This window comes from Pelmatolapia mariae, linkage group LG10_11 (assembly GCF_036321145.2).
Source record: "Pelmatolapia mariae isolate MD_Pm_ZW linkage group LG10_11, Pm_UMD_F_2, whole genome shotgun sequence".
NCBI classification, from domain to species: domain Eukaryota; kingdom Metazoa; phylum Chordata; class Actinopteri; order Cichliformes; family Cichlidae; genus Pelmatolapia; species Pelmatolapia mariae.
In genome coordinates, this window is record NC_086236.1 from 7,979,609 (window position 1) to 7,996,048 (window position 16,440).

General features: G+C 42.3%; 1 protein-coding gene across 1 annotated transcript; it reads right to left on the bottom strand.

Moving 5' to 3' along the window:
• Positions 1-5: 5 nt before the first annotated feature.
• Positions 6-16,420, bottom strand: LOC134635601 (14-3-3 protein epsilon). Its single transcript, XM_063484977.1, has 6 exons — positions 16,211-16,420; positions 10,859-11,058; positions 8,186-8,292; positions 6,382-6,588; positions 5,308-5,444; positions 6-1,123 (listed from the first exon to the last, which is right to left on the bottom strand). The coding sequence occupies exons 1-6, from the start codon at positions 16,272-16,274 to the stop codon at positions 1,071-1,073; spliced, it is 768 nt and encodes a 255-aa protein (XP_063341047.1). The 5' UTR covers positions 16,275-16,420; the 3' UTR covers positions 6-1,070.
• Between the last annotated feature and the right edge of the window lie 20 nt (positions 16,421-16,440).

The following is a 16,440-nucleotide window of genomic DNA, read 5'->3' on the forward strand; positions in this document are numbered from 1 at the left end:
AGACATGATTTTCAATTTGAAGTTTAATGTTAATTCCATGCTGTGTTTCAGTAAGAATACAGATGGTACTTGTGGCTCCGGTGAGAATATCCAGTAGTACAAATCAGATTCACTTTACACATACTGAACAGAAGGAGTAGGAAGAAGAGGAGGATGATGAGGAGAGGGAAGGTACAGAAGAAAACCTGAAAGAGTCAGGGGAGTAAAGATACAGCAGGCCTCTATTTCCCAAACTGTTTTTATATAGTGCCAATGCAAAACTGCATTACGTTACAATCAAAGAGTGTTGAGCAATCCCCTCCCACGCTCACACTGATGCACATTTTGTCTGTTAAAAAGCCATTACCTAACTATCTGCCATTAGCAAAAGCGCTACAGCCTCGCAGCACAAAACTTGGTCCAAAGAGTGGACAAGGAGAGAGGTCAGAGCGATGCTCGGAGGTGGGGGATGTTTCGTAATTTAACAAAAAAAGAAAGAAACAAAGAAAATGAACATGTGTTGAAGAAGCAGGTTTAGTAACCACAAAAAAGAAAATGTAAAGAGGGCACTTAGTTCTTCCAAAAAGCTTTAACACATCCCTTTTAAACCTCCCATCACTGCTGTGTTTCCTCAATGTGACAACTGACGAAGCACGGACAAGATACTGATCATCAACACACGCGCGCACATACACCGGAAAACAGCAAAGTATCGTCTTTAAATAAACTCTTGCACGTGTGTTACAAATACAGGCAAGCGTACTTGGCAACAGATGATAACAGCAAAATAAAGCAAAATAAAAACGGTGCAAGAGGACGTGAACCTTAAAGGGGGTACAGGCGTGCAAAAAAAGAAAAGGTAAAGAAACGAAGGGAAAACCCCCAGGGTGGGAAAAACGAGGGAGGTGCATACGAGGAGAAAAAGGTGGGGCAGGAGGGTGGAAATGGAGGGGAAGGTAGAGTAGGAGTGGGCTGCAGAGTAAACCCAGCTGAACACTGTGGCTGGGGACAGGAGACAGTGCTGGGAGGAGGGAGTTAAGAGAGGAGGAGGAGGAAGAGGAGGAGGAGAGCTTGTCTTGTGTTGTTCGGTCTCACTGGGCCTCGTCCTCCGCATCTTGCAGTGCTTCTTTGTTCTGTTCTTCACCTGAGATGGAGACAAAAAGCACCGACAGTCACTGGGCTGCTGCCACCGCTACACACTTAAAGACATTTCAAAAGCATCACCGGTGACGAGCAGCGTGAAGTGAAGCATGGATATCCAAACTACGGGACGGTTTGCCAGTCACGGATTTAGCCTAGACCTTAAAATAGTGAATTTTTAGGCTTTATCCATGGTTGGAAAACTGCCTGTAAAATCAGAAAATGATCAAATACTCACATAAAAGTACGTAACAGCTGTATAAAGAGCAATAAGTAAGATGACGGCACTAATTTAAAAGCCCTTTATGGTCCAAATGGAGTGAAATTAAGAAGATTAAACAGGGTTTGACATAACCTGTGTCCTGTGGGGCAAGCAGACTGGCCAGCTGCTGTTCTGTGATGGTGTTTCAACAGCACACAGGTATGATTTCACCTGTGAAGTAACCCATTTTTACCCCTCTTTGCTGTCAGTAGCCTACTGTCACATTGAATGAAGCGTCTGAGGTTAATGAAATTAAGAGGTGTTGAAAACAGCAGGGGTTCAAGACCCAACAGCTCGAGCTTCGTAGAATAAAAACACCTGCAGGTGGCTGGGATGTTTCTACTACTGTTTGTGTATGAAAACATTTTTGTACACACTTTAAAATATTTAAATAATATCAGCAAACCAGGAATGGGGAAAAACAAAACAAAAAACGCTCCCACGGGTATTTTGTGTAATATTTTCCAATATATCCCCTGGTCATCTGCAGTGAGTGTAAGCTGCCAGCCTGCTGTTTACCTCAGCTGTCAATATGCCCAGTGTGAATTATCCACGTACATTTGCTGTGGAGGATGCCATCAATCTTTGTGTAACGAGTCAGTGAAGCTAAATCTGAGGTGATGAATTATTCCTCTTGGTAAGCGCTGCAGCTGTTTCTAAAGGGTTTTTTTGTTTGTTTGTTTTTTAAATCTTGTCAAACTCGACCAGTACGCGATTAAACTCTCGTAAAATCTGAGGATTTCCTTTAATTATTTATCAGTTTGAAAGTGTGATTTTTAGGATACTCAAGCCCAACATTAGCCGGTATAATGTTAGTTTATAACCAGCTGCTATTTGTCGTTTTCTAACTGAAAGCTGGAAACAGGAATATCTGTGGCTGAACTTTGTGCATATGCCTTTACAGTTTTCCTCTTTAGGAGGAGTATATTTTAAAGAATCACACAAACGTAGTTTTCTGACATAATGTTTGTGTTCTTCTAAACATTGTAAAGGTCAGTTTCTAATGGTGAAGTAGTTTGCCACTGCCCCCTCTGGTGGCTATTAGAAAGAATGCAGCTTTGAGGCACTTATGCATAGACCCAGAGACTACAGACATCTTTTAGATACAGTCCAACAAAGCCAGACATGCATTTAAATAAGGCAACATGTGTAATTTGTCTGCAGCTGTAATGTGATAAATTTATCTAGTTTTAAAGACTTATATCCCTGATTAAACTGATTTAAGTTTAAACGACCATCATTGTAATAAGCGGGAGACGCTCAGATGCTAAAAATAACCCAAACATTTACATACAAACTGCAACTTTCACCAGTGACCGTCAACGTGCAGGCCAGTAAGGAGGAGCTGTGTGCAGACTTACTAACAAGGGCGAAATGCTTTGTGAACCTGTGCAACTGGTTGCTTAGAAAGGTTACCATAGAGACCGCACAGCCATCCGTGTAATGAAGCATTGAGAGGCACAAATAACAAAGGCCTGAGAATCTGTCATGATTAAAATAGAAAGCGTAACGGTGCTCATTAGCACCGCGGCTAACTGTGATGTGAGAGCGCTGCAGGACACGGAGCAGCAGCCTCACATGCTGCCACTGCAGATCCTCCGTTATGTCACACTTCCGCGAGGCTGCGTTCACAGGTTTCCAAACACCGACCCACACACATGTGATCTGCTGTGATGCCCCAGTGTGCAGGATTCAGTCACACCGACGTGCATTTGTGAAGAAGCAGAGTGTCCGCAAATCCTTATGGTTAAATTAGAAGATGGAGTCAATTGTATGGTCACAGGAGGAAGGAGGTTTGTGTTTCTACATTTCAGATTCACAAGCCCACAACTGTGAGACTGACACCAGCATTTAGGGTGCAAAGCTTAAAAGCTGGAAAATTAACATTATAAAAACTGAAGTCGCCTGGTTCACTTGGAATCACTGATCATGGAGATATTCGTCCAATAACAATAATTTTGAAGGGGACCTGTTACACTTTTCCAATATTTTCTATCAATTATGCAAAGTCACAGTGGTGGAGGCTCATATTAAACATGGCTCACATGATGAGGGCAGCGCATGTACAAGGCTCAGGTTTCAGCCTGCTCTAAACACTGTTTCCCACAGTTTTTTCTACTCTTGGCTCTGCATGATGTCATTGAGAGTTTGAGAGGGGCAACCAATCAGAAGAAAGGTAGCTTGTTTCAAACTACAAGGTTGTGTAACCATTCAAAGCCATTCTTGTAGAGGATAAGAATTAAAATATTGAGCAAATGGACAAATAAGCTACATCTCATATCTAGATTTAGTTACTTTGTGTAACTGCAGCTCACTATGATACTTAAAAACCTTGGCATAGCGACGCTTCATCTTTCTCATTAAGACATTTAAAGTAAATGGAAAATGGTCTGGTTCTTATACAGTGCTATTCAAAGCGTTTTAGTAGTTGACCAGCTACCTCCTGAGCTAGAGCCACCCCCGATGTGTCAAACTGGTCTCAAAGACAGTCTGGATATACTTTTGTAATATTATTAAGCACCTAAATATTACTTTATGAAAGGTTATAAACACAAAACTGCCATTTAAAGTAGTTTAAATTGTTACAACTCCAATGTGAACGTGTTTTACTTCATTTGATAAATAGTTATACTTAAAATCTGACTAGGCCAAGAAGCAGATTCGGGACGTCAGCTGTTTACTGGGAGGTATTTCAGCCTTTTATCTAAGTTTTTTTTTTTTTGACTTGCGGACACCCTGAAGACAATCAAACATAGTGCTGAAAAACATGGAAGAGGTTAGCAACACAATGCGACAAATTACCGCTCTGTACCCCTAAAACACTGGACTTGGTGCTGTGAGTAAGTTAGTGAGGGATGTTAGGGTGGTGAGGCAAGACTATCGGCTTGAGGTGGAAAAAAGCCCAAGACAGGAGGAATGACTTACAAAATAGACCTTTAAAAACGGAGAAGAGAGAAGGAGGAAGGCTGTCCTTAAGAATCTACAGGGGAGAGAAGTTAAAAGATTTCGTGAGTATCGACCCTGAAAAGAGGGAGTGATTTTATACACTGCTCAAAAAAATTAAACACTTTTTAATCAGAGTTTAGCATCAAGTCAGCTAAACTTGGGGGATATTGATCTAGTCAGTTAAGAAGCAGAGGGGTTGGTTAAGGGAAAAAATGCCAGACGCCTCCACCTTTAAAACTCATTCTCATCTTCTCTGGCTGATTTTTCTCTAGTTTTATGTTTGGATAGGGTCACTGTCACTACTGGTAGCATGAACCGATACCTAGATCTTACAGAGGTTGCACAGGTAGTCCAACTCCTCCAGGATGGTACGCTGGTGCAGTGGGGCCTGGTTCCTCCTGGTGTACGACGATGCTCGGCCTCATGTAGCAAGAGTATGCACGCAGGCTCTTTACACCACTGATTGGCCCCAGCATCCGCCAATAGAACAACATTTTGTTTCGGTCCTTTCAATGCTGCCAGACCTCAGACCGCCCAGGAGCTCAGTGATGCCCTGGTCCAGATCTGGGAGATCCCGGTGGCCACCATCTCATAAGGAGCATGCCCGGAGGTTGTCAGGCAGGCATGCAAGCACGTGGATGCCATAAAAACTACCATAGTACCATTTTGCGTTGCTGCAGTGAAATTCTGGCAGAACGCACTAGCCTGCCATCTTTGAATTTAGCTCTCTGTAGGTTAAAAGCTTTCATTTCTGTCAAATGATGTAGCATTCTAACACATTACCATGCCCATATCAATATAGTTACCCAGTAATTTTTTTGGAGCAGTGTAGAAACCACAGAACTCAGGCCAGATGAAACCTCAAGTTATTCTGTTTGCCAGATTTTTGACCATAAAAGAGGCAGAAATAAAAAAGGGGCAAACAAAGAAAGCAGAAATACTAAATAAGAGCCTGAACAGTAAAGTCATGGTTCTCTCACCGTCTCCCTGCACATCTGAGGTCCATAGTGTCAAGTTGTCACGTAGCAACTGCATGATAAGCGTAGAGTCCTTATAGCTTTCCTCACTCAGGGTATCCAGTTCTGCAATGGCATTGTCAAATGCTTCCTTCGCCAACCTGTCAGCAGAGAAGATACGAACCAACACAGAGGAGCTGAGGATTCACTTCACACAGTGGAAGCACAGGCATATCAAAAGTGAAGCAAGTGTGGAAGTGTGACAGTCGGATCCACCCTTCATCCATCACATCTTGTGTCTAATCTAAAATAATCTAATTATTTTTCTTAATCCACGGGCCATTCTGAACATTTATATGTGCCATCTATTCATTTTCTGCTCCTTATCTGGGTCCAGGTTGCAAGTGCAGCAAGCTAAACCCTGCCCACCTTCTCCAACTTATCTAGATATACTCCCAAATGTTCCCTGGAGGCTCTTCCCATGTCCAACATGGAAGATATCAAGGAAGCAGCCTGGTGAGATACCCAAACAAACGACCGGCTGGTGCCAGTGTGATCTTTTTTTCAAACTGGAAAACTGTAGTCCTTTGCCGATAAGCTACGCTATGAGACGAGTCAAAATAAAGTCAATGTGGTTTAATAGCCAGTTCATGAATCATTTCATTTGGCACCCTGGATGGCTCAACTCCTAAACGATGCTCCTCTTTGTAATGAGTAATGAAAGGCAGTAATGAGAGTCCAAGCTGCTTATATTATCCAAGTCTTCTTTTTTCAGCCTACCACCAAAGTAAGAAATAAATAAACTACTGAACAGCACAAAATTGACTTAAATTTTAATTTCTTTCTATAAATCATTCCATTAAAAAGCATACGATAACATCCACAAACTGCTTTTACTTTCACACCTTTTTTTTTTAGTTTGTAGTTTCCTTTCAGTTCACTAACAATCTTGAAGCCTCACGTGATGTAAAACCCCCGTAGCCCCATCAAAGACGCCACAGGAAGTCCTGCTTGCAGACGTCAAACTTGTTTTGTTGTTTTCGTGCATTCCCCCCCCCCCCCCCCCCCATCAAAAACGACTCGATCTCGTGCACTCACCTGCAAGCACGGTCCGGCGAGTTGAGGATTTCATAATAGAAAACAGAAAAGTTAAGGGCCAGTCCCAGACGGATGGGGTGCGTTGATGGGAGTTCGATCATGGCGATGTCGCTCGCAGCTTTGTACGCTACCAAACTGTTCTCGGCTGCCTCCTTCCTGTCGTTGCCTGTGGCAAACTCTGCCAGGTACCTGTGGTAATCTCCCTTCCTGAGTGGGGCAAACACAAAGGCCATGAAGAACATATGGGCACTCGCATACTGAAGGGTAAAGCCAATTTTAAATAAATCAGGGGTATGGGTTAATACTTATCATGGAAAAAGATTTTTTTTAATAAAAACGAACAAAGACCACATTAGGTTCACAGAAGTACAGTTAGACCGGCGCCTAACCCCTTAACTAGGGCACAATTCTAATCAGAGAAGCATCTTTTAGAGAGCAACTAAACAGAGTGAGCAAAACACTCTCCTGAAACAAGCTTCATTTGCTCCAAAGTTTGTGATTTTCCTTCAATCATCTACTTTTTAAATTTAAGAGAGGTACCGTGTACCATTTCATCGTGGGAGATGGAGCTTAAAAATGCATCCAATTTTTCTGACAGGCCAGTTTCTGCACAGTGCATGATTTTTACCCCACAACCTCCAGACTTCAGCTTCACCTCAACCAATGGTTTATTCTAAATGGGACAGGGCTGCGCTCCTCTAAATAAGGCCACAGAAACAGAGAAAAATACTAAATAATAAATATCAGACTGTCATTTGTGAATAAAAGTTTAGTCTAGTTATGCAAGGTATCACAACCCAACAGTATCTTAACAAAATGAGAGAAAATGTGTTAGCAAATGTTTGTGTTAAATGGCCAAACAACCCAAAATTAACATTTGCTTATTTAACAATCAATTCTGCAACAACAAATATACATTAAAAAGCTCAGATTCACACTATAACAACAACTCTGACATGTAAACCTACTGAATATCCCATAATAGGGCTGCCACAAACGATTATTTTGATAGTCGACTAGTCACCGATTATTTTTGCGATTAGTCGACTAATCAGATCATGCATCCATTGGACGTAAAACGTACAGCTTATTGCACCAGCATGCATCTGCTCTTATATAACTATCATTAGCTTACAGCTTTAAGTGTTTAAAGTATGTGCTAAGAGTATGTGCTGAGTAGCGAAAGACGGCGGTGGGTTTGAAAACGATTTGCCGGGAGTCTGGTGTTCTCAGCGGCTCTAGTGAGCCTTGCCCCCGGCTAGCTATCGAGCTAGTGGGTAACAGACGTCTCCGAAAACTTCGGAGCGCTTTTGAAAATATGTGGTGTCTTGATAAACTGAGCAGATATTTGAGGTTTACACAGCTACATTCTCGCCTGAAAATATGTTAAACGTTTATTTTGTGACCCAGAAAGAATAATAAGAGTAATATTAAAACTAACTAGCTGCCGCCATTGTTGACAACTGAGCTGGGCTGCGTTATGAATTCTGGGACAGAGCTACTTCTTCTTCTTCGGGGTTTAACGGCAGCTGGCATCCTTGTACATGCAGTGCTGCCATCTTCTGTTTCAGTCCGTTATTACACTCTTAAATCCTGCTACTTATTCCTGCGTCTTTTGGGATCTTACAAAGCTTCAAACGACACGTCGACTATTAAATCAGTCGTCGACGATTTTGATAGTCGACGTAATCGTGACTAGTCGACTAATCGTGGCAGCCCTATCCCATAATTTGTAATAATCTGGGCGACCACACCACTTTACTCATTTTGTTAATACAATTTCATATATGAACTGGAAACCTACATTTTATAGTAGAAAACCTTAGATTCTCCTGTGGTAGCAGCTAAGATGAGATGCTTGTCCAGTACATCCAGAATGTCATTGCAGATTGATTTCAGCTCTTTCTCAACCTGCAGAACAAAACACAGATGCTTCTGTTAGTACACCATGTTCCTACTCACTCGGTGCGCTTTGAGACCTTTGCAGATGTGCAGATATTGGCGTGTTCAATTAGACAACACTAACCTGACAGTGTTTGACAGTCACTCTTGTGCTAGCTAATGCTATAAAAACTTTTTCCAACTTGTTGCGCCTCTCCTACAGTAACAAATAAGCAGATGACAGACCTGATCTGGTCTCCAAATAAGCAAACAGGGCTTCTTCCTGGCTTTTCACAATAAAAGCCTTCATTATATAGTATATGAAGGCGACTTACGACTAGGGATGGGTACCGGTGTCCGGTGCCATGATGGCACCGGTTCTGACATAAAAGGTAGTAACCAGACCGAAAAGCAGCGCACATTTCGGTGCTTTATTTCGGTGCTAGTTTTTTTTTCTGAGCCAATTCTAGCCAATCATTTTACGTTTCCGAGGATAGTAGGCGGGTCCAGGTACGTACGTTCTTTTAGAGCAGAGCTACAGATTAAAAATGCTCAAGGTGAAGCGGTCAAAAGTCTGGCTGTACTTCACAGCAAAAGATGCAAACTCAGCAGCCTGCAACAAGTGCTTTAAGGTGATACTGTGATACTGTCAAAGGAGGTAACACCTCGAAACCGATGAAACACCTGGCGACGCATAGCGTTTTTTTTTTTAAAGCCGAGAAATGCGCCGTGTTTGATAGCTTATTGCGAGACCTCACACCGAGCACATCTACTGCGTGTGTGGTGCCTGTTATCGGACCTGGAGTTAGCAACATCCCCCAAAAACCCGAAGAGGAGAGTCCTGGCCCCTAGCCCTGCCAGTGTAGCAGAAATGATGACGGATGATGATGGCAGCAGCAGCCGTTCTTCTCTGCGTGAGTAGCTTAATGTTGTTCGTGTGTAATTTATGTTGAGTAGGCTAACCATGTTATTACATTAATGCATGTAAGGTGAACTAGCAAACACCGTCGTAGTTACATGCGGCTGTCTTCTTGTTTGATGGCAGATACTCCCTTCACCCTGGCCAAAAAGGCTAAAATGACCAAAGAAAAAGTGGAAAACAGCTAAACATGAGAGGTTTTTGGACAAAGTTTGTGTTTTTTCCATTGTTTAAGCACTGCTTCCAACCAAGAGTGATACCATATATGCCCTATAGCTGCAGAAAAGGCTAACATTGTTATCTTTTTACAAAAAAAAAAAAAACAGCTGAACATGAGAGGTTTTTGGACCAATTTTGTGTCCTCCATTCTTTAAGCACCGGTTTGAGCACCGTTTAAGCACCGGCACCGTTTCAAAAGTACCGGTTTGGCACCGGTATCGGATAAAACCTAAACGATACCCATCCCTACTTACGACAGACCTCTCTCCTTTATCTTTTTTATTTTTAGGTTATGAGACACATTTTAACAAATAAATATTTGACATCTATGAAGCTCATTTTGCGATCCATTAACAAAACAGCAAACAAAAAAAGGTGAAAAAAGCTTTTTGTATAAAATAATGATAAATATAGTGGAGACCAGAGAAAGTTGAATAACATAATTCTAAAAAAACCTAAATATAATGCATTTGCTTCAATGCTTCGTTTAATCCACAACTCAGTAGCGCTCAGCTGTCACCATGTAAGCGCTTCACCCACATTTGCGACTAAAAATAGACCTGCAATTCAAGGCTTCAGAGTTAGATTCAAATCAACACAAAATATATTAATTAAATAAACTGTATTAATATTTGAAAGTATTTTTCTAAGTCTTTTTTTTTTTGCACGGCAGTAAAACTGAGCCGCTGACCTGTAGATGTTAACATGGACACTGAATTACTATTAACATCAGAACATCTGCAGCAGGAATCGTCAGTTCTGAGAGTGCTGATAAGCTCACTTTTCTATACGTCTTTCTTTATTTTCTACAGGCTTACAGGCCCATATTCTTACTCACTAGTACATTTAAGCACACACCCCCACATCCCAAATCGACCTCATCCAGGAGATGAAATACTGTCAGAACTCTTTTTATTTGACTGATATTAAAAACATTGCAGTTCATTTTGAAAGACCTGTTTTTTTATCTCTTGAATATTTATTATGATTATTAAGAAAAGTATTTCTCATAGGATTACTGGATGGATACGATAGAATACTTTATTAATAAAATAATCAAGTTTTGCAGCCGTAGCGTAGAGCTTAGGGGATTTAACTCCAGAGTCAGCATGCAGTTAGTCCCACAGTGGGTGTTCTCTGAATTCTGCTATTACTGGGAGTTTCTCTGGAGCATAATTGGGAAAAAAAGCGATTTAGAGTTATTTCGTGGCTGCCATCTGCCTCATCATTTTGGGCTGTGAAACCATTTCCTGGAGGAGAGCTCTCATCTCCATGAAATAACTGTGCAGGTACTAATGTCTAACCAGTGCTACTTCAGTCCTGAGGGTTTGTTTTTTTAAATCACTCTGTGAAGAAGTGGCAAGAAGAAAAAAAATACAGTCACTTCACGTGTGGTAAGAGCAGAATCAGAATGAAAAACAAGGACAGCATCAGATGTGGGTTTAAACCGTGTCTGACCGTTTTCCTGTATTCTCGGATCATCTTTAGTTTGTCTTCGCCTCCTTTGTTTTCTTCTTTCTGTTCGAGGCTGCTGATTATCCTCCAGGAGGCTCTCCTGGCTCCGATTACGTTCTTGTACGCTACAGAGAGAAGGTTCCTCTCCTCCACCGTCAGCTCCACGTCCATACTGGCCACGTTCTTCATCGACTCCACCATTTCTGAAAGAAGCAAAATAGAAACAAACGGCTGAATGTCGGGTGAATTACCCACAGGACGAGGGGAGCAATGTTGGAACTACCATGGTTTTCCTTTTAAAGCTTTAAACTCTCAGTTTCAGGCTGTTTTAAGCTTCACCCACATAGGAGAGGGGATCCAATCAGAAAAATGCTTTCTGGAGGGTGGGGATAGGGGAGCTTGTTTTAGACCAGGGGTGGGGAACTCCAGGTCTCAAGGGCCGGTGTCCTGCAGGTTTTAGATGTGACCTTGATCCAATCACAGCTGATTTAAATGGCTAAATTACCTCCTCAACGTGTCTTGACGTTCTCCAGAGGCCTGGGAATGAACTAATCATTTGATTCAGGTGTGTTGACCCAGGGTGATATCTAAAACCTGCAGGACACCGGCCCTTGAGGTCTGAAGTTCCCCCACCCCTGTTTTAGACAGTCAAGAGGCTCCACTGAGGCCTAATTTAACACAAATAAGGATTATTTTGAAATGTGAATCATGCAAAGCCACTCGAGGAGAATTAAGGAGGTTTAAAGGAGGGTTTGCTGAAGGAGCTAATACTCCAATATTTGAGCTGAAGTTTTAAATTTAGTTTTTAAAAAAGGACCACAGAAGCAGTAACTTCCTACTGTTCAGACCTTCTGTTTGCAAGAGGTAGCCAATCAGAAGAAAAAGGTCGAAAAGGGAGAGGCGCCAAGATGGCTTGGTTCAGGCAGAGGGCATATTTAAAATAAATAATGATCACTTTCAACTGTGAATCATGCAAAGCTACTCTAGCAGATTTCAAGATCAAAAATAGGAAATTTGCATAAATTTCATTACATCAGATTGGAATTATAAAGAGAAATTTTCTGCTGGGCTAAACAACAGAAAAGATAAATGTGAAAATATTTCTGCTTTAATATTCAGCACTGAGTCTTCATTACCGTTATTAACATTCACTGTTTTTAAATTAAAAACAAGCACATCTTCATGCCATTAGCTCAGTCCTGAAAGGTTTCTGTCATCTTCAGTGATTTATTAATGGAGAGCCCGGGACGCTGCCCAATTATAAACTCCTCTAATGTAGACATTTACCATCGTGGACACCTTCGGGGAGGCGATGGAAACTGAGCCAGGACATTAAACCAGAGGGCAGAGCCAGATCATCTTCAGTACTTTAAAACATTTCATGTTTGATTCATGGCAGCAAAACAAAACGATCTGGCACTTGTCTCAGGAGTAATTCATCAGCACAACGAGCTTCTTCCCCGAGGAGTCAAATAAATGAGGCAACGTGGAGCCTCTTTAATCAAGAACACAAACACCGAAAATTAACTGGATCTGTTTCAACTTAAAAAGAAATACCTTTATTCTAGCATGTCATAACTTACATAAGAAGCATCAAAGGTGGCAGGATGAAGGACAAAAAGTGGTTAAAACAAGCCACACACCACATTAAAACATCTAATTTGGATGTAATTTCTTGCCTTGTCGCCCAGCCCAGCGCTGGAGGGAAAATACAAGTGCCAATCATCCAGTTTGTGACGTATGATCAGATACAGTCAGCAGGAGCAATGAGCTGGTTTAAAAACCAGGAGGACTCAACTTGCTGCTCCACCTCAGCCTGCTCTCAGAGCGAATCAGTGAGCTCCTCGTGCTTTTAAAGCATTTTTCAAGTGAAGCCTCCAGAGGCTGTATTTGGACACCAAGTCATATAAAGGAATCTGCACGAGCACAGTAGACGTTCACGACCTTTTTTTAGCTGTGCGGTGGCAGACAAAGCTACTCCCTATCATAGTAAAGATGTAGGTAGGTAAGTAAAAGTGACATGCATCTCTGTTTGAATACTAAAAAACTCAATTTTTTATCAGTGATCTCAATTATGTAACACCGTTATTCATTTACTTAAATGCTCAGGTATTCAACTTTGGAAAAAAATGAAAGAATTTATAAGAGATGTATTTAACGTGAGGGCTGTTCTACATCTGCTTTGAATCTACACCATGGGTACATCATAACCACAAACTTTCTGAAAGTCTAAGCCACATCGTGCTGTGCACCTCCTTAGAAACCACAGCTCGCATCAGCCCGGCAATTCAGTATTGCCGCTTCCTCTAGTGCATTTCTGGCTACTACTTCTTCTACACCCAATTTTCAAACTGACTAGAAAAGAGAAACTCCACCGCCAACTAGGATTTTGGTTGGGAACCAAAACTACAGGGGCTCGACACAGCCCATAAAGTCCATCATGTAAAGCGCCCGCTGGTCTGCTCTCAGCTGCTTCTACCATAGTGCTAAATTTACAAAATTAATTTAATTTTTTATTCAGTATGCTGTCAAATGAGTGATTGAGCACATAAAACTCCTGCAGGTGCCAACATGTTCAACGAGAGGCCTGGAGATCTCCACAGTAGCTGAAAAGTGGATCAGACGAGAGGAAAGCTCTTGTCCGATCATTGATTTCCAAACACCGGGCGCAGGGGGTGCTGTCGACATCTCAACAGTACTGGGTGAGTGACTCTTCCAGTCTGCATGTTGAAGTATTCTTGGGGCAATATATTGAACCCCGAGTTACCCTTGATGCAACCATCAGAGGGTGAGTGTGTGGAAATGTTAGGTTAAAAGCACTTATGCATAGGAGAAATACTTCTATGAAGCATTAAATATAGTAGAAAAGCACTGCGTAAGTGCCAAATCCAGTATGCATTAGCCATTATCGTATTTCTGTTTGTTTGAAATTGTTACTTTCCAGCTACATGCAGGAAAAGCTTGCTTTTGCCTGCAGTGCAGCAACCTGTTCCTGTGATGTTTTATTCCTTTTTGCCTTTGTTTCTCTTCCTCACTTACTTCAAGCTGGAAGCTTTTTATAAGCAGCAGCACCCCAGAAAGACAGACCAGCCTAAAAATAGCACAAACACAGACACTGGCGTGTTTGTTTGCACAATGATTAACCCATAACATGCACGATTAAACGCAAATTTATATTGACGGCAGGGAAATTTCTGTGCCCCATCTACAAAAAAGAGGCAGACACTCTGAACCAAATGGCTGCAATTAACACCGACAGCTGCAGACAAACACGGGAAATGTTACTTTTTGTTGAGAAAGAGGTTCATTTTCACACTCTGAACCAGACAAACGGAGCTGAGAGAGTGTGGAAAGTGCACAGTTTAACACATCAGTGATGCTTTCACGCATAAATTCCTGCACACAGCAGGAGATAGGCCATTTTACACCAGGGCTGGGCGGTATGCTGGTCATAATTCCACGCATGACACGAATCTTTCAAATACTGATAAACTGGAGAACAGCCAAAGAGCCAGCTGTGGTTTCTATACTGACCACCGGGAGCGATGCAGAGCGACAAACCGAGCATCTGTCTTCCACACGGTTTTAGTCATATGACGCAAGAATTAAACATCCTGCGCTAGCGCTCTTAAAAAGGGCAAACATCATGGCACTATAATCTGAAGAGTAAACTAGGGCATGCTGGGTAATGCTAACTTACAGCCTGTTGGAAGGGGCTCCGTCAAAAGTGTGGAAAGACTCCACAATAACTAATTGAGGAGCACTGCCTTCAGTTTATTTAAAAGGAGACTTGCTTTGCAGCTCCGCCAAAACACAGTAACAAGGAAACAGAGATGGTTTTAAACATGGACGTAGCTTCCACATTGGAAAAAAAAGGCAATGTCTGCTGCAGTCAATCTGCACCACCAGACGGCGACAGCTAAGCTACAAATAGACTTCCGATCCTATTGATGTTCATGAGAAATTCGCCGCAAGTACGCTCCTGCTCAGTTTATGGGCTCAAGGGCTTGTAAAGATCATTACGCTCATTGTTAAGGCTAACAATTTGCGAACTATTTTGCCAGTAAAGACCCACCCCCTCCTCGTTACATCTGATTCGTTTTTAAACCACGATGGCGAAAGGCTTCAAAATAGGACCTCAGATGCCAGTGGGTGATGTCACTATATTTACATCTTTTTGATACAGTCTATGCAGGGAACCAGGTGAGGATAATTCAATGCTAACAGCTGTTTTCACTTGAAAACTTGACTCATTTGTGCCACAACATGGAGTTTATACACTAGCAGCAACAGACGAGATGTTAGCTTTATTTATAAACAGTGGCAAAAACAGCACAAACAGACCGCCTCTGTGCTTAATATTAGTTCTATTAAAACAACTGAGTAAATTATTGTTCTAATTGAAGAATGAAATGTGTCATGTATGTGGTGGCTGTTTTGGCTTGTTTTACTTGTTGCATAGCAATGTGCAGTTTCTAGAAAGAGGAATTTAACAAAGAAACTGCAAGGCAGGCAATACTAATAAGATCTCCTTGCCTCATGACTGTATACATTTACTAATACATATATTTTATTTGAGATTACTGAAAGGCATTAAAGGCAAACTAAAACTCTTCAGGTACTGCTTCATCTGGACTTCTGATCAAGATTACAGTTTAGGTACAAGACTAACATCTTATAATGACCAGGCTGAAAAACACCTTGTAGTTTGCCAGCTACGGCGCAAATTGAGAAGCCCCTCTGAGAAGAAGAAAAAAGTTGATCCGCACAGAAATTCCTCAAACGTGATTTTAAGAGCTTAATTACATGCACGTTTTCCATTAGACTCACTGCCACACGGGCTTCTCTTGAAACCCTTTGTGGGGCCGATTTGTAAGCAATAACTGGAGCCGTTTTCTGGGGATTTTTCCACTCGTTATTGATCAGAAAGATCAGCGTCAGCGGAGCTGCAGGTCGTGTTTGTCGGGGTGTGGGCGCTCGTCATGGTTTTTCTGAATGGAGTTCGGCGTGACGGGGCTGAAGAAAGGCTAGCCAGCTAGTTAGCCGTTTAATAGCTCGCTAACTAAGAAGAACAGCTTAGCACCGCGTAACTAACACAAATGTTCGCTGGCAGCAGTGCACACCGCGGGGCACGCTTTCCAGCACGCTGGCTGCGCCTTCCTCATGAGCTGAAAACTACATTTAAACGTATATTGTTTCATTCGGCTGGGGAAACCTCCGCCATTTTGTCTCGTCTCACCCAACAAATCAATGTGAACTGCTTCACCTGCGTCTCCAAACCCCCTGCGCAGGGAGACAGAGGGGGAAAGAGGGGCCAGGCGGTCTGCAACCACCGATATCTGTCCGCAGCCTTACCGTCATATCTCTCCGCTTGTTCGGCGAGTTTAGCCTGGTATACTAAGTTCTCTCTGTCCGCCATGGTGCTCGGATACTGTGGCTTTTCGTGGCGTCCCAGTGGAAAGGGAGGATTATCGGCTGCTCTGCGATTCCTGGTGGTGGATCAGCAACAGCACTGTCGCTTCGCTGAACCGAAGAGCCACCGGTAGCACTGGCGTAAAGATGGCGCCGCTGCTCCATCCGGGAAA